This window comes from Zonotrichia leucophrys, chromosome 28 (assembly GCF_028769735.1).
Source record: "Zonotrichia leucophrys gambelii isolate GWCS_2022_RI chromosome 28, RI_Zleu_2.0, whole genome shotgun sequence".
In the NCBI taxonomy this organism is placed as follows: Eukaryota; Metazoa; Chordata; class Aves; order Passeriformes; family Passerellidae; genus Zonotrichia; species Zonotrichia leucophrys.
The window spans coordinates 3801201-3824515 of NC_088197.1; the positions used below are offsets into that span (position 1 = coordinate 3801201).

General features: G+C 56.3%; 1 protein-coding gene across 1 annotated transcript in view; it reads left to right on the forward strand.

Annotated features, from left to right (window-relative positions):
* The window catches only part of EFNA2 (ephrin A2), a 42482-nt gene extending 19625 nt beyond the window's left edge, over nt 1-22857 (forward strand). Inside the window, exons 2-4 of the mRNA XM_064734508.1 lie at nt 15517-15806; nt 20214-20279; nt 21457-22857. Of these exons, the coding sequence (XP_064590578.1) occupies nt 15517-15806; nt 20214-20279; nt 21457-21578 (478 nt within the window). The 3' untranslated portion in view covers nt 21579-22857. The remainder of the gene's footprint in view (nt 1-15516; nt 15807-20213; nt 20280-21456) is intronic.
* Nucleotides 22858-23315: the final 458 nt, after the last annotated feature.

Below are 23315 nucleotides of genomic sequence, written 5' to 3' on the forward strand. Positions count from 1 at the left end.
TGACCCATTCCAGCCCCTCTCACCCATTCGAGCCCCCTGACCCATTCCAGCTCCCCCTGACCCATTCCAGCTCCCCCTGACCCATTCCAGCCCCTCTCACCCATTCCAGCCCCCCTGACCCTTTCCAGCCCCTCTCACCTATTCCAGTCCCCCCTGACTCACCTCAGTGCAGTCACCCATTCCAGCCCCCTTCTCACCCAGTAGAGCCCCCTGACCCATTCCAACCCCCCTGACCCATTCCAACCCCCCTGACCCATCTCAGCCCCCTCTCACCCATTCCAGCCCCCCCTCGCCGCCCCTTGAACTCAACCATCCGATCGCATCAGTGCCTTCCTTCAAAGCCCCCTGCCCTGCCCGCCGCCCCCTGCCCAGCCCCGTAAGCCCCCGCTGAAAGGGCCGCAGAACAAAGCACAGGAAGGGATTCCGGTGGTTTCCGCACGGGCCTCAATGCGGAGCCGCTCAATGCAAGAGGAGCCGCGGACGCGCCGGCGCTTTTCATTTCCATCCATCCCCGCATCCCGCTCCGGCCGCGGGGCCGCGAACCCAGCGCTGCCCCCCTCCCCTCCCCTCGGCTCCTTTCTCCTTTATTTTATTTTTTTTTTAATTTTTTTTTTTTTATATAGTAGTCTCAGATTTATTTTTCCACAGTGTAATTCTGAAAGACAGCGGAGATGAATTATTCATTCCCCCTCTCCGCCTTTGCATACAATCCCTGCCGTGGCGAATGCGTTTGTGTGCAGGGCTGGGCCAAGGGGAATGGAAATCGATGGTTAAGGTTTAAGATGGGGGCATTGGGTGATTTTTTGGGGGGCTATAGCACGTGGGATAAGCCAGGAAGTTTGTAGTGGGAAATTGTTCCTTTCTAGTGGGAAATTGCTCCAGGGTGGGCACCGTGGTCCTGGCTTCACCCACTCATGATTCTGGGTGAAAAGAGGAGGAGAAGTTAAAAAAAAGTACCCCTTTTTCCTAAATTTCTCCTAAATGAAATGCTCCTATAACTCGACCTGGGATGTGAAGCCAGGCTGAGGAGGAGGAGGGATTCTTCAAAGAGCAGGATGGCTTTGCAGACCTGTGGCTGGTGCTGCCTTCATCGCCATCCTGCCACCCTCTTCATCCCTGCCTTGCACCCTCATCATCTCCAGAAGATCATTCCCCCTTGTGTACCCCCAGAACCCACACTCTGTGCCCTTCCCTGGGGACACAAGGGCAGCTGGTGCCACCACTGACCCCTGGCATGGCCATGCCCGGCCCTTGGAGTTGGCTGCCAAAACCTGACAGGGGAAAAAGGAGGTGAAGCGAGGGGAGGGGGGGATAAGGGGGTGAATCTGTGCAAGGGGAGGCAGCACCCCCGGGCAGGGCTTTAATCTGATTAGCCTTGGAGTGAATGGATGGAGTGAAAAGGCTTAAACCCCAGTGAAAGGAGAGGGGAGGATGGGGCCACTGAGAAGTAAAGACCCCGGCCGGTGTCACCAAATCAGGTCAAATTTGGCCGGTGGGACACAAGGGGAAGGGATAAAGGGGGAAGAGTCAGGCGAGGAAATCAGTGTGGATGTGCTGGCACTGTGACCTCACAGGGACCGCTGGGCTCTGTGCCTCTGTTTGTCCTTCTCTCTTCTCTTCTCTTCTCTTCTCTTCTCTTCTCTTCTCTTCTCTTCTCTTCTCTTCTCTTCTCTTCTCTTCTCTTCTCTTCTCTTCTCTTCTCTTCTCTTCTCTTCTCTTCTCTTCTCTTTCTCTTCTCTTCTCTTCTCTTCTCTTTCTCTTCTCTTCTCTTCTCTTCTCTTCTCTTCTCTTCTCCTTCTCTTCTCCTTCTCTTCTCTTCTCCTTCTCTTCTCTTCTCCTTCCCTTCTCTTCTCTTCTCCTTCCCTTCTCTTCTCCTTCCCTTCTCTTCTCTTCTCCTTCTCTCCTTCCTCCCCTTCCCCTTCCTCTTCCCCTTCCCCTTCCCTTCCCCTTCCCCTTCCCCTTCCCCTTCCCCTTCCCCTTCCCCTTCCCCTTCCCCTCGCTGCTGGCTGTGCCCTGTGTCACCTGCAATGGTGACAAGGGCCCGCTGGGTGCCAGGGGATGCTCCCCTCGGCGGGGGTGGCCCCTTTCCCTCCATCCCCTCCCCACCCCATCGATCCCTGCCCCGATCGATGGGCGCTTCCCTGCGGGCGAGGGGCGGTGCTGCCCGGCCGGGCAGGAGAAATGGCTTTTCACAGAGCCTGCAGCGGGATCCAGCAGCATCGATCTCTGGTGCCTCGTCAGAGATCAATTAGGCCGGTCATTAGCCGTGCCCAGAGCGCAGCGGGAGCCTGGGCTGGGAGGGGAGAAGGGAAATGCCAGGCTGGCAGAGGGTGCCCAGCTCGCACATCCCACCCTGCACATCCACAGCCCTTTCCCTGCCTCAGTTTCCCTGATCAGAACTGAGGTGAAAGCTGTTCCAGCATGACTGACACTCCGGGGATTGTCCCCTCGTGGCTGGGCCGTTCCTGGCTCATCCTCCTGATGGGAGTGTTTGTTTATCAATCCCAAGGAGCAGGAAGGGGCCTGGCAGGAGCATGGCTGTCCTGGGGGCTGACAAGTGACAGGATGTTCTCCAACACCAGGGCGTGTGTCTGTCCCACCCGGGCGTGTGTCCGTCCCAGCTTAGGGAAAGCAGCGCGTGGGAGTGCGCAGGAGCAGGACGGTGACCAGGTCATTGTCCTGCTGGGAGGACACGTGGAGTGGCTGAGACCACCCAGGCACTGCTGAGGGGACTGGACAGGACACACTGGACAGGACAGGGATCCCCAGGGAAGCCCTGGCTGGGAGAGAGGCACAGGCACTCCATGGTGGGACAGCAGGAGTGGTGCCTGCATGGGTGTGAAGGGGAGCAGGACCAACATCACCTCTCGGGTGTGAGTTTTTAAGGCTCTGAAGGACCTGATGGTCCTTGGCATCTGTGCAGGGACATGTTGTGAGCAACCTCTGTGTCCCCCTGACCTGGCATCCTCCCAGCTTGGCATCCCCCTGACTCAGCATCCAACATCCCCCAGCCTCATCCTGTGCCCCTTTCCCCCTCTGGCTCAGGGTTTGTGCCCATCCAGCAGAGGATGGCAGGCACAGCCATCGTGGCATAGCGTTTGGCATCCACCCTCGGTGCCACTGCCCTGTCATCCTCCCCTCAGCCAAACCCCAGCTCTGAGCAGAGCAAACCCTTGGGTTTGGGGAGGGTGACCTGGAACAGGTACTGCCTGCAGCAGCCGCCTCTGCCCGCGAGCTGCAGCTTCTAAGAAACAGAAAATAAGGAGAGTTTCAAAAAGGAAAAGGAAAAAAAAAAGGAAGAAAAAAAAAAAAGAGAAAAGTTCCCCGATTACATCTGGTGAAGTGACAAATCTGCCAGGCAGGTGATTATTCTGGGTACGGACGTGCCGAACACAGATGCCGATAGGATTAAAGGGGAAGCGGGGGGAGCTCACCCTGTTAAACCAACACCTGATAAAAGAATAAACCAACCCAAGGAATAAATTCCCAGCGCTGCCAAGGTCGTGCTGCGCCAGGCCCGCTGCCTCTGCCGTGGGGAAGGGACGATGTCCGAGCTCTGGGGTGACCCCTGGGCTGCTGGAGCCCCCCGTGCCCGGGCAGTGCCGCAGCCCCCGCTCCCGGGAGCGCCCGTACCCGGCATGCCCTCGGCTGCCTGGTTGCTTTCCAGGCACGTCCCGGGCATCCCCTTGGGATGGCGCAGAAAATTAACAGCAGTTCAGATCTGAGGAACTTTATGACACGTGTATGATAGGACTGAACCAGGGCGTAATTGAATGACGGATGAGCTTCCAAGAGCCACATTTCCAGGGAGTAATGAAAAATAGAAGTGCTATTGACTAAAGGAGCTTTCGGCGGCCGGGCGGCACGGCGCGGGATGAGCCGCTGCCGGCGGGGGGAATGCATCAATACGGCGAGTAATAGCTCAGTTATTATAACTCTGGAAATGTCATTCAGGCCTAACCAGAGAACACTGGCTATTAACTAGCCTTAAACAGAACGCGCCGGGCGGGAGCCTGAGCCGCCAGTGCCCGATAATTATTTTACTTCTTTTCATGGCTCTGTCGCCTTTCCCACTGCGGGGAGCTTGGCCTGAGTGCCTGCAGCCCCGGGGGTCGCTGTTCCTGCCTGTGGCACTGAGCCAGGCCGGGCTCCTTGGGAGCTGCTCCAGGGCAAGGCCCCATTGCACCCCAGTTTGTCGCTGTCCCTCGCAGGGATTGCTGGCGTTGCTCTTGTCACCTGCAGCTACAAGCTCAGAGCTGCAGGCTTTGTGCACAAGGCTCCCTGTGTCCCTTCCTGCATCACTTGCCATGCACATCCCTTCCTGCATCCCTCCTTGCATCTCTTTCTACATCCCTCACTATGCGTATCCCTTCCTGCATCCCTCCCTGCATCCCTTCCCATGCACATCCCTTCCTGCATCCCTCCCTGCTTCTCTTTCCTCATTCCTCCCATGCACATCCCTCCCCACATCCCTCCAGTCCCTCTGCCGAGACATCCAGCCGGCAGCGATGGGATCTGGGCTGGCAGAGGCCCGGTGCCCTGCAGAGCCCCGAGGTGTAATGAAAGCCCAGGGGAGAGTATCGAGTGATCCTAAATGGATTTTCTCCATTAGCTCGGCCCCATCAGCCGGTTATCCCCTCCTGGAGCGCTCCAGGGCTGCCGCCAGTGGCACTTAGAGTGCTGCCAGCACCTGCTGCCGCAGCACAGAGCAGCACCCACCTGCTGGCACCGCCAGAGGGGACCCATCCTGCCTGCCCAGCACCATCCTCCTGCTTTTGGGGCGCCCTTTTTGGTGGGCAGCGTGCCTGTGAGAAGGATGGTGAGATGCAGGGGGGTTTCACAGCCCAGCCTTATCCCTGGTGCCCCAACATCCCACCCTGCCATGGGAGAGGTTGTGGTGAGAGGGCAGAGTGGGGTGAGGGAGGGTTTGCCATGCAGACGCTCCCTGCTTGGCAAGTCGGAGTTCATCATTAGCCAGGAAATAATTAATTGTTGGGCAGACAAAAGGCATTGCTCACCCCCCCGAGACTCTGTCAAAGGGAGCTGTCGGGGCGGATGTGATAAATTCTGGCTCTGCATCCCCGCACTGCCGGGACAGGGGGACAGTGGTGTCCTTTGGTGGGGGTCTGGAACCCACCGGTGTCCCCTGGGAGTGCCAGGGTGGCACAGAATAGAGGCGGGGGGCACACAGGTGCCCGCTGTGTCCTTCCTTTTGAGCTGTGTCCCCGTGCCCGCTCCCGCTGGGCAGCGGCGGCCGATTTCCACCGCGTCGGCGTTTTCCCGGTGATTGCGGGGCCAGCGCTCGCCCGGCTCCCGCCGATCAAATTACCGACACTGCTCGCCCCAAATTCCCTGCCAGGCCAAGTGCTCCAAGGTTAAAGAGTCACCAGTCCTCCTGCCAACCCCCCGAAAATAGTGGTCAATAAGTGAAATAATGCAGCAGTCTGTGTTTATCCATGTTAATTTTTGTGTCTTTAGCCAGTTGGGATGGGGAATGTGCTCCTTCTGTGTTGCTTCTGCTGCTGGACGCACACCATGCAGGAAGATCCAGCCCTGGGGCAGGTAAACTGAGGCACAGAAGCAGTGGATACCGTGCTGGTGTCACAGCAGGACTGTGCCATGTCCTGGTTGTGGCTCTGGGATGAGACAAGTGGAATGACTCTGGGACAGTGGCTGGTTTGGCTCAGAGACTGGAGTGTGACACTGATCTATCTCCTCAGAGGCCTTTCCTGCTGCCACCCAGGCCCTCACAGCACCCAAAATCTCTGTCCAGCCTGGTGACAGTGGGACTGGCAGGGTGGATGTCCCTCACCCCCAGGACAGCAGGGAGGTGACAGCAGATGCGACAAGAGGCTGGCACCGACACCGTGGTGACCCCACATCCCGAGGCTCTGCCTGCAGCATGCCAGGCCCAGCCACAACAACATCGGGGCTCGGCCGTGCTAATGAGGTCACCCCTGGGGGGCTGTTTACCCCATCCCCCGCCCCTTGGAGACCCCCAAAGCGCGCCTTGATCCGGCTGTCCCAGCGGGCTGCGGCGCGGGCGGCGGGGGGCCCGGCTGTCGCCGCCTGATAACCCCCGGCAGCTCCGTCCCGTGCCCGTTATCAGCGCCCGCCCGCCTGGCCAGACGCGGTAATTAGGGCGCTCAGCGTGAGCCGCCGGAGCACGGATGAGCACGCGTGATCCCGTGCACGGCTGGCACGTGCCCGGCTGCCACAGACGTGAGCGGGGCTGAGCATGCACAGGGACACAAGTGCCAGGCTGGTGTCTTTGGGGTCATGTGTGCCCGGCTGGTGGCCATGGGGACACGGCTGCTGGATGGTGACACGATCCCCAGGCTGATGGCCATGGGGACACAGCTGCTGGATGGTGACACGATCCCCAGGCTGATGGGGACATGGGGACATGGCTGCTGGATGGTGACATGATCCCCAGGCTGATGGGGACATGGGTGCTGGATGGTGGCATGCAGTGATTTGGGAATGAATCGCCTCCCTCTGGAGCCTGGTGTCCCTGTCACCTTCACTGTCAACCATCGCTGTGACTCCTCGTGCCACCTGGCTCTGTGGCTGTCTGGGTTTGCTGGTCCTCACCCTGATCCCTCTTGGATCCTCACTCCCTCCCCCTGGGCCTGACAGATTTGGGTGTCTGGTGAGCCCCTGTGCCCATCCCATCATGACCATCCTTGTGTGCCCATTGCTCTGTGCCACCCTGCCATGCCCACCTCACCGTGCCCCTGGCTCCTGGAGCAGCCACGGCCCTGCTGGCACTAACACAATTACCGTGACACTTTCCAGCCCTCGTCTCTCCGACCGTTCCGTTTCTGTTGATTCGATTTGCGTGGAACCGGCCGCGGGCCCGGCTGGCTGCCGCCATCCCCGGAGCCAGCTGGGCTGCTGGCACTCCCTGCCCTGGCCAGAGATTCCCCCCCGGTGCCATCCCACAGCAGTCACCAAGGGCTGGCAGCAAGGGGTGTCACATCCGCGGTGTCACATCCGTGATCCGGTGTCACATTCGTGATCCGTGTGGTTCCCTGTGTGGAGCTGCTCCGTGACGATGGCAGAGCTGTGCTGGGGTGTGAGGGTGGTGCCAGCTCCCAAAAATACGTGGGGAGGGATGTGGGGCAGCAGGCCCCGCTCTGGATGGAGTGCCAAGGGGAGGAGATGGGCATGGTGGAGTCTGGGGTGCCATGAGCATGAAGGGGGCACAGAGGGGCACCAGGGTGGTCTGAGGGGCCTGGGGTCACTCAGGCACAGCCCAGCCTGGGCTCAGGGTGTCTCCTCAGTCCCCATCCATCCCAGGGACCTGTGACTGGCACCACTTGGTGGCTGCAGGTCAGGCTGGAGCAGCTGTGGGAGAAGGAGCTGGAGCAGGACCTCTGCGCCGCCCCACTTTATTATTGAATTTAACCTACAGTCTTCCTTACATGCCACAGTGCCCGTAACTAGTGCAGAGGCTGCTTTTATGTGCAAATGAGGCTTTTTTTTTTTTAATCTTTGACAGAGAATGTGCTGTGTTTACATAACAGAGGGCCCTGGTACTCTGGAGAGGGCCACTGACAGTGCTGGCAGGAGATGTTAAGAAAGATCTAACATTTCTGATCTCTGTTTAGCCAGAGGCGCTGCGAGGCGGCGGGAGCAGCAGGGGAGGGTGGCTCTGGGGTGCCCTGGAGAGCAGCTTGGCTGTGCCTGCCCGGGGCTCCAGGGCCAGGAACCTGGGGCAGAAGGGATGGAGCTGCTGCAGGAATGGTGTGGCACCAGAGGGTGACGATCTGGGTGTCCCTATGCTGTGATGGAGACCCCAGAACCCTCTCTAGGGTCTCCAACTCAATGGCTTGGGACAGGGTTGGAGACCCCGGAGAGTCTCCAACAACCTTGGGGTGACCAAAAAGTGGTGGTGAACCCAAAGCTGGTGCTGAAGCAGCAGCCAGGAGCTGAAGGGATGAGCTGTCCCAGCTTCCCTCTGTCATCCAGTGCCACCAGCACAGGGAAAAACTCCTCCTGCCAGGTTAAGTGGAAAAATGACCAATATCCTGCGGCCTGCCAGGTTCAAGCGCATTAATTCCAGGGAGTCGGTTAATGGCAGTATTGATTAGTCTCAGCGCTGGGCTAACGAGCATCCATGCTAATGAGGGGTGAGTGGTGGGAATTGCAGCAGCTGGAGCAGTTCCAGGGAGCTTTGGTTGTGGGGTGAGGGTAGAGCTCCCCCAAAAGAGGCTCCACCTGCCCGGGGAGGGGGTTCATCCCCCTGGATAGGCTGTGGCATGTGGAAAATTGAATATTTGTGTGCCAAAACCATGATTTCCGGCTGACACCTGCGTTTTTTCTGGACAAGAGGGTGATGTCATGAGTCTGAGGGAAAAACCTGTCTGCTCCATGCTTGGCATCATGGCAGGGTCCATCCATGCTGCGTGTCTGTGTCGTGCTGGGTCATGTGGAACTCCCAGCTCCCTGTGCATCCGTGGGGTTGTGGCTCTGGTTGGGTTTATCCCACACTGTGAGCTCCAGGATCCCACTCAGGGAGGTGTTGTGTGGGAAGGAATCTCCCAATCCCAATCCCATGCACGATGCTCTGGTGTTGAGGGTGAAGCCACCCTGACTCTTCCTTGGAAAATTGCTCAGTTTTTGAACTTTTTGCTTTTTTCTCTCTTTTTTCTCTGCAAACACTTGAAAGGCCCCATTCCTCCTCCTGGCCCTGTCTCACTGCAGTCACCCCTATGGGGATGGGGGGCTGACATCCCAAATTTGGCTTTGCATTTCCTTTGTGCATCTTGGCAAAAAGCGGGATGGGGAGGGAGAATGAACTTGGAATTCGGAGAGCCAAATTTTGCTTTGGGGTGCCCAGGAGTATCCTTGGAGTGATCCCGGTGACCTCACTGCAGTGGGGTGCAGGAGATGCAATGGGGTGCCAGCCCCACAATGGGATTCCTGTCCAATATTGAGGTACCAGCCCCACAAGGGGGTACCAGCCCCACAATGGGATTCCTGTCCAATATCAAAGTACCAGCCCCACAAAGGGGTGCCAGCCCCACAAAGGGGTGCCAGCCCCACAATGGGATACCTGTCCAATATTGAGGTACCGGCCCCACAAAGGGGTACCAGCCCCACAAGGGGAATCAGCCCCACAATGGGTATCTGTCATATCGAGTACCAGCCCACAAAGGCATGCCAGCCCACAAGGGGTGCCACCCCCACAATGGGGTGCCAGCCCCACAATGGGATTCCTGTCCAATATTGAGGTACCAGCCCCACAATGGGATTCCTGTCCAATATTGAGGTACCAGCCCCACAAAGGGGTGCCAGCCCCACAATGGGATTCCTGTCCAATATTGAGGTACCAGCCCCACAAGGGGATATCAGCCCCACAATGGGATATCTGTCCAATATTGAGGTACCAGCTCCACAAGGGGATATCAGCCCCACAATGGGATTCCTGCCCAATATTGAGGTACCAGCCCCACAAGGGGATATCAGCCCCACAAGGGGGTACCAGCCCCACAATGGGATATCTGTCCAATATTGAGGTACCAGCTCCACAAAGGGGTGCCAACCCCACAAAGGGGTGCCAACCCCACAAAGTGTGGTCTCAGCAGCAGCTGTTGGTGAGGCTCAGCTCCCTTTTCCCATCAGCATCCCTGCAGCAGGAGGAGGCTGAGCTGCTTCCGCGCCGTTTTGGTGGGAATCCTCTCCCAGCCACCACGTGCCCGGGCCCCGCCAGGCTGGCGCTTGCATTTAAACAAATTTTATTTTCTTGTGTGTGCTAAAAGCTCCCCACAGCCTGCGGGATCGGGCTCGGCTCCGCTTCCGGATCCGCAATCAGGCTGAAATAACAGCTCCGGGGGTCCCCATTTATCTCCGCGCCTCTCTCCTCGTGCGTCCCCGCTCATCCCGCTCTGTCACCCCGTCCTGTAATATCTCAGCATCTCCCTAAAGCAAAAGATGACAATAAAGTGTAAATGGGGAGTGTTGGCTCTGGAGCATAATGATGGCAATTTAGATGCCAGCCGTCATTTCCCCGCCGTTGCCCCAGGTAACAGGAGCCGCTGAATCCTGTGGGAACGCGGCCGAGGCGGGACGAGGTTACCTCGGAGGCTGATGGCTGTCCTGGGATTTTCTGTCATTTACCTTAAAAGGAGGGAAAGGGAAATATCCGTCAGTGGAGGTGTGAGCTCCGCTGAGCCGGGCTGGGGGTGCTGCTCGCCTGCTCCAGCTGGGGCAGTGCTGCTCCCTGAGCAGCTCCAGGGATGCCAGGGCTGGGGAAGTGCCCCTTGGGTCTGCATGGAATTTGTTTTTGTTAGCCACAATGCCTGCCCCAGTCCTTATCCCATCCCTGTGCCCATCTCCATCCCTGTCTCTATCCCCGTTCATCCCCACCACATCCCTGCCTCCCTGCTGTTCTTATGCTTGTCCCTATTTCCATCCCCAGTCCCATCACCATCCCTGTCCCTGTCTACATCCCCATCCCTGTCTCTATTGCCGTTCCCATGCCTGTCCCCATTTCCACCCCCAGTCCTATCCCCATCCCTGTCCCTATACTGGTGTTTTATCTCCATCCCCATCCCTGTCCCTATACCAGTTTTTATCTCCATCCCCGTCTCCATCACTGTCCCTGTTTATTCCCCCTGCCATCCCTGTCCCCATATCTTATCTCTGTCCCCATTCCCATCCCTGTCCCTCTCCCCATTCCCACTCCTGTCCCCATCCCTCTCCTTATCCCTGTCCCCATCCCTGTCTCTTTCCACATTCTTATCTCCATCCTTATCCTCATCCCTGTCCTTGTGTCTATCCCCATCCCCACCCCTGTCTGTCCCCACCACTGTCCCCAGCCATGTCAAACCCAAACCCAGCTGCCATCATCGGGAGCTGTCACCGTCGCTGCTGATCCCGGTGATGGAGCTCCTGAGTGTGGAGCCGGGCTCGGAGCTTTGGAGCACAGATAAATATCGGCATTAAAGCTGTCAGGGCCGGCGCCGCGGCGCTCCCACGGGGTCACCGACGGTGGCACTGCTGGGACCGGACCCTCCTGAGGCTCCCAGTGACAGCCCCGGGGCTTTCATCCCATCCTGCTGCTCCCCAAACAGGGAATTGTTACCCAGAGCACCGGGAGGGCCAAGAGCCCCAGCCTGGCACCAGCACTTCCCAGGGACCAGCATGTTCCTGGGATTCCCCAGCTGGAAAGCTCCAGGAAAGAGGAAAGGGAAGGGAGAGAGAAAAGGGAAGGAAAACTGAAAGAGAAAGAACATAAACATAATGGGCATCCCTAAAGCCCCTCCACTGTCTGGCTGGGCCCTGGGGAGCCCCTGTGCCCCCTGCCCTGTGCCCACCTCCCCGTGCCCACCTCTCCGTGCCCCCCAGCCCCTGCCCGTGCCCCCCACGCTCCCACTCACCCCCTCTTGATTTTTTTTAATCAGCGGCGTCGCTTTCTGGCGCCGAAGCATTTCCCAGCCCCGCACTCAGGAAACCTCATTAACACAGATCAAAAGGAGCTTTTAATGATTTATAAAGGTGCAGCAGTTTGGAGAAATTAAATAATTTAGGTGCTGTGTGTACGGCGGGGTCCCTCCGGACCGCATTACTGGCGCTCCGTGAGCCACGACGCCGTCCCCGCTCCGTCCCACCAGGGACAACACCAGAGCCTCTGGGGACTGGGATTTGTCACTGCCACCCTCCCAGGGGTTGGGGTTGATGGGGACAGGGCATCCCCTGAATGCCATCTCACCCTTGCCAGCATCAGGGCCTGGCCATGGTGGGGTGCTGGGATGCTCTGGCACAGCCTGGAGGGAGTTTGGGGACGGTCTCTTCTGCCATGGAAAATATTTGAAAACACGGTTAAAATCAACATTGGAACTGGTGAGGTGGTGGGACGGGGCAGTGGGATGAGGTTTGGGGTGGCCAAACCCACCAGGCCTAAACTGGGTGGACACAGGTGTGCATCCAGCTCTGGCTCCATCCGCTCCCAGCTCCGCAGGTGACTTTTGCCTCTCGAGCAGGGAATAGGGCTCAGCCTCCAGGACACTGGGACAGCACATGGCCCAATTTCCCCCTGGTGGCCCCGTCCTGCTCCTGCCCAGCGCTGCCATTGTCATCCCGAGGGATGGCGGATGGCTCCGGGCTTGGCAGTGATTCCTGCCCAAGGAGAAGGAGAAGCAGATGGAAAACCGCCTTAAACATTCCCGGTGTGAGCTCCATTGCCGGCCACAGAGCCAGCTGAGCAACAGGATTAATGCAGAAAGGAGCTGTGCAAGGGGCCAGTGGGCACCTGCACCCCAGGGACCCTTCCCTGCCACCCCCCCAGCTCCCGGAGCCACTTTGTCCCCATTTCCTGAGCGGGGGGACACCTGGGGGAGCTGGGGAAGGGGTGACATTGGCTTCTCCACATCTGAATTTCCCTTGGGTTGTGTTTAATAGCCCCAAAGAGGGCAGGAGGGCTGGGGGGGGGGGCTGGTTTGGGGGGGGTGGGCAGGGAGGGGAAGGCTGCTGTGTTTTATTTTGCTCTGTAATAGGCTTATTACTCCTGATCACGCTGTGACTATTTGAATGAAGGAGATTTCGGGAGATGAAAGCGGAAGGGAGATTTTAAATCTCTCAGTGCCTGGCCCTGCAAGGACGGGTGCCCTTGGAGCGGGGGGGACCCCATACCTGGCCCCCTGCCCCAGTCCCCCCCTCGCCCCTCTGCCCCTGCGAGCCCCCAGCGGTTCCAAACCTCCTAATTTCCAGCCTCAATTTATTCATGGCCGGTTTATACCCATTTGTTTATGTGCCAACACCGTTCCTCAGCTTAAATAGCTCTTTTCCATCCATAATATCCCCCCCCCCTCCTGTATTCCAGTGGGCGCAATCATATCTCTTTTCAAGCTGTTCAGGAAAGAAAAATCTGAATTATTTAACCCTTGGGACACTGGCTGGTCTCGCAGGGTATAGAGAGACAAATCTGCTTTGTTCCTGTGCTGGGTCGCTGCCCGAATTTGGGGATTTTGGGAGGGTGCTGCTGCAGCTCTGAGGGGAAACTGAGGCACTGGCTGTGGTGTGGGGGAGCAGGACCAGGGTTTGGGTGTGGGATTTGCTCTCCTGGTTGGGTCTGGGGTCTCCATCTGCAGGTGCCTCTCCTCTTGGATGGGATTTTCCCCTCCACAGTGAATATCCAAGAGGTAAAAAACTTGAGAAGCCAATGTGTTTCCAGCATGGAATTGCCACCCTGCCCCGGTGTGGTGAGATTTTAATTCCAGACAATTTCCTTTCTATGGATTCTTGCTCCTGTCATGGAAGGGGCAGGGGTATCATGATGCTGAGAAATTGTTGATTAAACCCAAATCTGATGGAGCCAGGCTGGGTGGGTGACAGGTCCTGAGGGTGGGAGCATGGAGCTCTGGAGCTGGGCTGTCCATGGATCTGGAGGTTGTCCTGGGTGCATCCCTGTTGCTGGAATCATCCCCATCCCATATCATCAAACTGGGATGCACTGGGGGAGCCCAGAACATGGGGTGCACCATGCTGGGGGTCCCCTAAACCCCCTCACCCAAAGGAGAGTGACTCCTCCCCACAGCCCCCTAAAGGAGGGTGACCTCCTCCCCGTGGCCCCCCTGCATCCATCTGTGTCTGGGCCATTAATCAGCTTTAATCAGCTTTAATTCAGCAATTTGTCACTCCCTCAAAGTGAGTTTTTCCCCCAAAATGTAATAATTATTACTACTATTATTCCCCTGGTAAGTGGGGGCCCCCCCGCCTTTCTTTGGGCTTTAGTAACGATCATTAAAATAAATAATTTTTTTTTAAATAAAAGGCAGCGAGAAGAAGCTTTTTTTGTTGGTTTTTTTCCTCCTTTAAATATTTTTTATTGTTCTCCGCGCATTTGAAAATTGTTTCCCTGTAAATTCCAGCCCTTTGTATTAATTTTACATTTTCCAATGTTACCTTGCCAGGGGCAGGGTTGGCACAACTGGCTCGGGAAAGGAGAGGGAAGGAGAGGGAGAAACCCTGCTCCTTAATTAGCGTGTTCCCTGTGTGATCAGAGAGCTTATGAGGCAGGTAATGAGCTGGAGGGGGGCTGCAGGACCCCCCCAGTCCTCCCCACACCTCCTCCCTTCTTGCCCCCCTTCCCTTTTGGGGGTCACTCTCTGCTCCCATAGGGATGGGGCTGCACTTTTGGGGTGTTTCTGGATGAATTGGAGCCATCTCAGCAGCTGCCACAGCCTCAGGGGGTGTTTGGGAGCCCCAAAATTTTGCTTTGAGAGGTTGAGGGGGTTGTGGTCACTGTCCCCAACCCACCAAGGATGTGCTGATCTCTCCATCCACTGGCCAAACCCTGGGGATGTGGGGTGACCACTGTCCTGGCAGTGCTGAGGTTTTGGGGGGGCTACCTGATGGGGAGAACATTAAATTGATATAAAAAACCTCAAATTGATAGGAAAAAACTTCAAATTGATAGGAAAACCCCTTAAATTTATATGAAAAAAACCTCACTCAGTGAGGAGGGGAAGCCAAGCTGCCAATGGGGGAACGGCGAATTTGGCCTTGAGCTCCATCAGCTGTGGTGCTGGGGGTCTGGAATTTGGGGAGGGGGTCACAGGGGCCACCCTGTGAGGAGATGGAGGGGGTTGCTGGCATGTGCCACAGAGTTCTCCAGTGCTGATAATCCCTTAATCTCTGGGGTTGTCAGTGCCAAGAACACCAGTGACACCGGGATTGCGGCGCCGCCGGGAATCGCCGTTTTTGTGCGGTTTCCTGCCAAATGGTGCCGGTTTGTTGGCATGAAACAAAGAGGATTTGGGTTAATCTGGAGGTTAATGGGGCTGGTAGGGGTTGGATCAGGCTTTGGATCACACAGAGGTGAGGCCCTGGCACAGGGTGCCCAGAGCAGCTGTGGCTGCCCCATCCTTGGAAGTGTCCAAGGCCAGGTTGGATGGGATTTGGAGCAACCTGGGATGGTGGAAGGTGTCCCTGCCATGTCAGGGGGGACTGGATGGGCTTTAGGGTCCTGGGATTCCATGGTCCTGTGTTTGCCTGCCCTCCTTACCCACTCATATCTGATAGTCCTGGATCAGCTGGAGACACCACTTGATCTCCTGGGAATGCTCTCCTTGGGTTTTTCCTGCAAAACAAGGAGAATTTTCAGTCCCAAAAGAGCAGCTTGGCAGGGTCCCATCCCAGGACACCAAAAAGAGCACCCATGGGCACTGGATGGGCTTTAGGGTCCTTCCCACCCAAACCATCCTGGGATTCCATGGTCCTGTGTTTGCCTGCCTCCCCTTACCCACTCGTATCCAACAGCTGGAGACACCACTTGATCTCCTGGGAATGCTCTCCTTGGGTGTTTCCTGCAAAACAAGGAGGATTTTCAGTCCCAAAAGAGCAGTTTGGTAGAGTCCCATCCCAGGACACCAAACAGAGCCCAAAAACAGAACACCCACGGGGACTGAATGAGCTTTTAGGTCCCTCCCAACCCAAACCTCCATGTGATTCCACGCTGGGAGGGGTCTCCAGACGAGTTTGTGACCCTCTGCCCCAACATCTCCGCAGGTTCCACCGCGGGGACTACACGGTGGAGGTGAGCATCAACGACTACCTGGACATCTACTGCCCTCACTACGAGGAGCCGCTGCCGGAGCGGATGGAGAGGTACATCCTCTACATGGTCAACTACGAGGGCCACGCGTCCTGCGACCACCGGCAGCGCGGCTTCAAGCGCTGGGAGTGCAACCGCCCCGACTCGCCCAACGGGCCCCTCAAGTTCTCCGAGAAGTTCCAGCTCTTCACCCCCTTCTCGCTGGGCTTCGAGTTCCGACCCGGCCACGAGTATTACTACATCTGTGAGTGGGCATGGCGTGGTCCTGGTGGCTGGGTGGGTGTTGGTTGAGCCAAAATGCTGCAGAATCCTCTCAAAAATCCAGCTCAGGGCAAACAAACATCCCATGGAAACTTTTGCCTGGGCATGAGGATGACCAGGACTGTCCAGAGGCACTGGTTTCATTCAAGTGGAAATGATCCCAGCCTCATGCAGTGTTCCCATAAACTCCTGTGTATTCTTGTGCTCTCAAAAATATTCCTGTGGTCCCACATGTAATTCCTGTGCTCTCCCATGTAATTTGCATCCTCTCATATATATTTCCATGCTCTTACATGTAATTCCTGTGCTCTCCCATGTAATTTGCATCCTCTCATATATATTTCCATGCTCTTACATGTAATTCCTGTGCTCTCCCATGTAATTTGCATCCTCTCATATATATTTCCATGCTCTTACATGTAATTCCTGTGCTCTCCCATACACACCCGAGCTCTCCCATCTATTCCCATGTTCTCCCATGTATTTCTGTGCTCTCGTGTGATTTCTGTGCTCTCCCATGTAATTCCCATGTTCTCACATGGAATTCCTGTGCTCTCCCATGTAATTTCCATCCTCTCACATATATTTCCATACTCTTACATGTAATTCCTGTGCTCTCCCATCTATTCCCATGTTCTCCCATGTATTTCTGTGCTCTCCCATGTAATTCCCATGTTCTCACATGTATTTCCATGCTCTTACATGTAATTCCTGTGCTCTCCCATCTGTTCCCATGCTCTCCTATGTATTTCTGTGCTCTCATGTAATTCCCATGCTCTCCCATATACACTTGATCTCTCCCATGTAATTCCCATGTTCTCACATGGAATTCCTGTGCTCTCCATGCAATTTCCATCCTCTCACATGTATTTCCATGCTCTAGCATCTATTCCTGTGCTCTCCTCTTTATTTCTGTGCTGTCATGTAATCCCCATGCTCTCCCATATACACCTGAGCTCTCCCGTGTAATTCCCATGTTCTTACGTGTAATTCCTGTGCTCTCCCATCTGTTCCGTGCTCTCCTATGTATTTCTGAGCTCTCATGTAATTCCTGTGCTCTCCCATGTAATTTCCATCCTCTCACATATATTTCCACACTCTTACATGTAATTCCTGTGCACTCCCATCTATTCCCATGTTGTCCCATGTATTTCTGTGCTCTCCCATGTAATTCCCATGTTCTCACATGTGTTTCCATGCTCTTCCATGTAATTCCTGTGCTCTTGTGTAATTCCCATGCTCTCCCATATACACTTGATCTCTCCCATGTAATTCCCATGTTCTCACATGGAATTCCTGTGCTCTCCCATGCAATTTCCATTGTCTCACATGTATTTCCATGCTCTAGCATCTACTCCTGTGCTCTCCTCTGTATTTCTGTGCTCTCATGTAATTCCCGTGCTCTCCCATATACCCCTGAGCTCTCCCATGTAATTCCCATGTTCTTCCATGTAATTCCTGTGCTCTCCCATCTGTTCCCATGATCTCCTATGTATTTCTGTGCTCTCGTGTAATTCCTGTGCTCTCCCATGTAATTCCCATGTTCTCACATGTATTTCCATGCTCTTACATGTAATTCCTGTGCTCTCCCATCTGTTCCCATGCTCTCCTATGTATTTCTGAGCTCTCATGTAATTCCCATGTTCTCACATGTGTTTCCATGCTCTTCCATGTAATTCCTGTGCTCTTGTGTAATTCCCATGCTCTCCCATATACACTTGATCTCTCCCATGTAATTCCCATGTTCTCACATGGAATTCCTGTGCTCTCCCATGCAATTTCCATTGTCTCACATGTATTTCCATGCTCTAGCATCTACTCCTGTGCTCTCCTATGTATTTCTGAGCTCTCATGTAATTCCTGTGCTCTCCCATGTAATTCCCATGTTCTCACATGGAATTCTTGTGCTCTCCCATGTATCCCTGTGTTCTCCCGAATCTGGGCTCCCTTTCTCACCCAAACCTGAACTGCCTGGCCTGCTCAGGAGGAAACTCCAGTGCTGGCTGCAGGACGGGGGCTCCCAGCAGGGAATTTCCACTTCCACAACATCCACAGGGCCAGGAGGGGGAGAGGAGCCCGCTGGAAAAACAATCCAGCATTGCTGGGAGCAGGTGCTGGGATAAAACCCAGCCCCAAACGCGGCAGCGCGACCCCAACCCCGCCGCCCTCTCCAGAGCCACGGCCACGCTCCTCCGCCTTATCATTCCTCCTCTTTTTCCTAAAGCAGCTGTTTTCAGCCCACTTAATTTGTTCCTTTTATCTATATTAAATTACCATTTCCCCCCTTCTCTCTTCTCCCCCCGTAAAATGTCACCGGCGCAATAACTGCGGCCACAACTCTCTCTCTGTCTCTCTTCCTCCCCCCCCCCCCCGCTTTTATTTTATTTTATTTTTTTTTATTTTTTAATGTCGTTAGGGAGAGATTACACAGGAGTAAATGGGAAGCTGATCATTGCTAACCCGGTTAGAATTCCCGTCATGCGGAACATTAGAAATTATGCCTCTTTGAGGAACCGTATTTAGCAGAGACATGAAAGAAAAGAAATTACCTCCTCCTCGAGCCCACGGATTGGAATCCATTAACCCGCCGGCACCGGGACACGCTCGTGCCTCTGGAGCGGGTCAAGGGCAGCGCTGGCCCTGGGGATGGAGCTGGGATGCAGTGGGATGGGGTGGGATTCTGCAGGATGGGATGCTGTGGGATGGGATTCTGTGGGTTGGGATGCTGTGGGATGGGATTCTGTGTGTTGGGATGCTGCAGGATGGGATTGTGGCTTGGGATGCTGTGGGATGGAATTCTGTGAGTTGGGATGCTGCAGGATGGGATTCTGTGGGTTTGGATGCTGTGGGATGGAATTCTGTGGGATGGGATGTTGTGGGATGGGATTGTGTGGGTTGGGATGCTGCAGGATGGGATTCTGTAGGATGGGATGTTGTGGGATGGGATTGTGGCTTGGGATGCTGTGGGATGGATTCTGTGGGTTTGATGCTGTGGGATGGGATTCTGTGGGTTTGGATTCTGTGTGATAGAATTCTGCAGGATAGGATGTTGTGGGATGGGATTCTGTGGGATGAGATACTGTGGGATGGGATTGTGGCTTGGGATGTTGTGGGATGGGATTCTGTGGGTTGGGATGCTGTGGTATGGGATTTTGTGTGTTGGGATGCTGCAGGATGGGATTCTGTAGGATGGGATGCTGTGGGATGGGATTCTGTGGGATGGGATGCTGTGGGATGGAATTCTGTGGGATGGGATGCTGTGGGATGGGATTCTGTGTGTTGGGATGCTGTGGTATGGAATTCTGTGGGTTGGGATGTTGCAGGATGGGATTCTGTGGGATGGGATGCTGTGGGATGGGATTCTGTGGGTTGGGATGCTGCAGGATGGTATTCTGTAGGATGGGATGTTGTGGGATGGGATTGTGGCTTGGGATGCTGTGGGATGGGATTCTGTGGGTTGGGATGCTGTGGGATGGGATTCTGTGGGTTTGGATTCTGTGTGATAGAATTCTGCAGGATAGGATGCTGTGGGATGGGATTCTGTGGCTTGGGATGCTGCAGGATGGGATTCTGTGGGATGGGATGCTGTGGGAAGAAATTCTGTGGGTTGGAATGCTATGGGATGGAATTCTGTGGGTTTGGATTCTGTGGGATGAAATTCTGCAGGATGGGATGCTGTGGGATGGAATTCTGTGACTTAGGGTGCTGAGATGGGATGCAGTGGGGTGGGATGCTGTGGGATGAGATTGTGTGGATTTGGATGTTGTGGGATGGAATTCCGTGGGTTTGGATTCTGTGGGATGGAATTCTGCAGGATGGGATGATGCAGGATGGAATTCTATGGAATGGGATTCTGTGGGTTGGGATTCTGTGGAATGGGATTCTGTGGGATAGAATTCTGCAGGATGGGATTCTGTGGGATGGGATGCTGTGGGATGCCTGTGGTGCTGCTCAGTTCAGCATTTTCTCTGTCCCCCCATGGGGTGCAGCGCCAAAAAGGAAAAGAAAATAGGAGGGTAAAAAAATCCCCACCCCCATGGGGCCCTGGAGGAGCTGGGATGGGGCTGGGATGGAGGAGTTGGGGTGCTCAGGGTCCTGCTCAGCTCAGCACCTCCTCCTTCCCTCCATGGGGTGAAGTGCCAAAATGGAAAATAAAAGGGATGCGTAAAAAACCCCTTGCATTAATTAAAAATAAGAGAAAATTAAATCTCTTTTTATATATATAAAATAACCCCATTTTCTCATCCCGAGAGGAAGTATCACCCTGATAATTACTGCCATTCCTCCCTCTCCCTTTCTCCCAATGTTTATTATTTTTATTCAGTGCCTTGACCCTTGTTTTGCTGCTTTCCCCTCAATCCACCCCCTTTGTCCCCTTTTCCTCCTGCAGCCGCCTCCCCCCCGAACACGGTGGACAGGCCCTGCCTGAAGCTGAAGGTTTATGTTCGGCCAACAAGTAAGTGAGAGGTTTGGGGGGTCCCTGGGGGGGTCCCCAGGTCCTGCCCTGTGGGTTGGGGACGAGTGGTGGCCTTTGGTTACCACCCTGATGGTGACAGGGATGGGGACAGGGCCCCTCAGCTCTGTTGGAGCCATCTCAGCACTGTCCAGACAGAGGGAAAAAAAATATATGAATAACAATAATCATCCCTGCTCAGTGGCTACTTTTCCAACTCGCATAAATCAGCCATTTAAAAAAACAAATTAATAATTTTCTTCTCCTGTTAACGTGTAATTAGCAAATGGCAGCAGCTCTCCCTGGGGACAGCGGAATGTCACCGGGTAACCGATGGCTCTCGCCTCCCTTCCTTTGGTGGCTTTAAAATAAAACCCAACATAACAGAACCATCTGTAAAAACTCATCGTGCTCCATTCAGGATGAGGGGGGGGGAGAAAAAAATCTCTCCCGATAATATTTTTTAGTATTTTAATAATATTGGGATTTTGTTCTGTCTTGCGGAGGGGAAGAGAAGGGGGAGAGAGGCTGGGCTTGGGGGATGGTGGGAGGGGGCACCCCTTGACTGGGTCTGGCCCTGGAATGAGCCTGGAATTGACTCATTCAAAAATGAGTCTGGAAACTTCATCCTGGCACGAGGGACCCTCTGGAACTGGGGATCAGCTGGGTGGAACATTGGAGCATCCCCAGGCAGGACCAGACTCTGCTTTTCCTGCCATAAAAATCCATAATCCAGTGGCAAACTGGAGCGAGCTGAGTTGGGGAGCAGCCACATGGGGTCCTGTGTGTCCTCCCAGGCTGTGGGCAAGGGGTGACCCTGCCCCGAGTGGGTCCATCCCCGGGGACAATGTCACCTCCGTGTGGCACACGGGGACGGGGTACAGCGCTCCCAAATCCCAGTAAAGGGCAGGAGCAGGAGCACCCTCGGCATTCCCACCCTCACTGCCACACTTGGATGTCCCCGTGTCACATCCCGGGGGTGGCAGCTGGGATTTGGGGAGGGGTCAGCAGCGGGGATGCTGCCAGATCCCAATCGTGGCACGCCGAGCATCCCCGTGCTTCCACTTCCATCCCGGACCGAGCATGCCCGCACCTCCGCTTCCATCCCGGACCGAGCATCCCCGCGCCTCCGCAGCCATCCCACCGTCTCACCCTCCCTCTGTCCCTTCCTTTTCCACAGACGATTCCCTCTACGAGTCCCCGGAGCCCATTTTCACCAGCAACAACTCCTGCTGCAGCCTCAGGGTGCCGCCGGCGGCGCTGGCGGTGGTGCCGGTCGTCTGGACGCTCCTGGTCTCGTAGCACCGGCACGGACGCGCCGGGAGCGGCTCCGCGGATCCCGCCCGCCCCGAATGGTGCCCCGGGAGGGTCGTGTCGCCGCCTGAAGTCCCCGCCGTGGCACGGCCGTCCCGCCGGGAGCGGTGCTGGGCTGTCCCCTGGGCAATGGGTCCCGAATTTCCATCCCTGCCCCGCAGCTCCGGCTGTACCGGTGGGGCGTTGCTTTTTACATTTCTAGACCAAATACAGAGTCCTCGTCCGTTTGGGGTTTTTTTCCTTTGTTTTTTTTATTTTTGGTTTGTTTTGGTTTCGTTCGGTTTTTTAAAAGAAAAAATATTTTTATTTTTATTCGTTGAGTTGTTGCCGTCGGGTCCCCCTGGTGCCAGACTGACCCGCACGGGCCGGGCTCGAGTCCCCGCTGAGCCCTCATTGTCCCCACCGTGGGCAGAGCCACCGGGAGCACCGGACACAGCCACGGTGCCACCGGCCCCGTGGGCACGGACTCCTTCCCAGCCCGGCCACAGGACGTCACGGAGCCGGACCTGCCACCCCCGGCCACCCCCTGCCCCGGGCACGGGGGGCCTGGATGGACACAGCCCCCTCTGAGCACCTCTCCACTCGTGCCACGGATGTCACCGCGTCCCCGTGGGACACCGGGGTGGCTCCGTGAGCAGCAAACTGGATGCAGCCACAAGGAGAGAGCACCGGGGACACTGGGGAGCATCACCGGGGATGTCTGGGCAGCACGGCAGCACCGAGGATGGCACTGGGAGAGCAGCGAGGAGAGCACCGGGGACACCCGGCATGGGGAGCAGCAGGAACGGCCAGCACCGGGAGCACCGGGGACACCGGCACAGAGAGCACCGGGGACGGCTGGCACTGAGGATGGCCGGCACTGGGAGCGCTGGGAAGGGCTGGCATTAGGATGGCTGGCACTGAGGTTGGCCGGCACTGGGAGCGCTGGGAAGGGCTGGCACTGCAGATGGCTGGCACTGGGAAGGCTGGCGCTGAGGATGGCCGGCACTGGGAGCACCGGGAAGGGCTGGCATTGAGGATGGCTGGTGCTGGGAGCATTGGGAAGAGCTGGCATTGAGGATGGCTGGTGCTGGGAGCATTGGGAAGAGCTGGCATTGCCAATAGCCGGCACTGGGAGCACTGGGAATGGCTGGCATTGCCAATAGCTGGCACTGGGAGCACCAGGAAGGGCTGGCACTGCAGATGGCTGGCACTGGGAGCACTGGGAAGGGCTGGCACTGAGGATGGCCGGCACTGGGAGCACTGGGAATGGCTGGCATTGCCAATAGCTGGCTGGAGCACAGAAGGCTGGACTGCAGATGGCCGGCACTGGGAGCACTGGAATGGCTGGCATGCAATAGCGGCATGGAGCACTGGAATGGCTGGCACTGAGGATGGCCGGCACTGGGAGCACCGGAATGGTGTGATGGGAGCACGGAATGGCGGCTGGCACTGGGAGCACCGGGAATGGGTGGCTGGCACGGGGAGCACCGGGAATGGGCGGCTGGCACGGGGAGCACCGCCGGGCGCTGGGAGCCGGCAGGCCGGGCTCGCCCAGCCGTGGGCATCGCTCCGAGGGCGTTTGGCTGGCGCCGGGGTGGGAGGAGGGTGTGCCGTGGATTTGCCTCCTCCCCCCTGCTCCGTGTCCCCCCGATGCTTTGGGGGTACAGGATCCCCCATGGGGGGGCCGGTGAACACGTGTGGGACCTTCCTGGCGCTCCCCCGTTGTCCCCCGACATTGCAGGG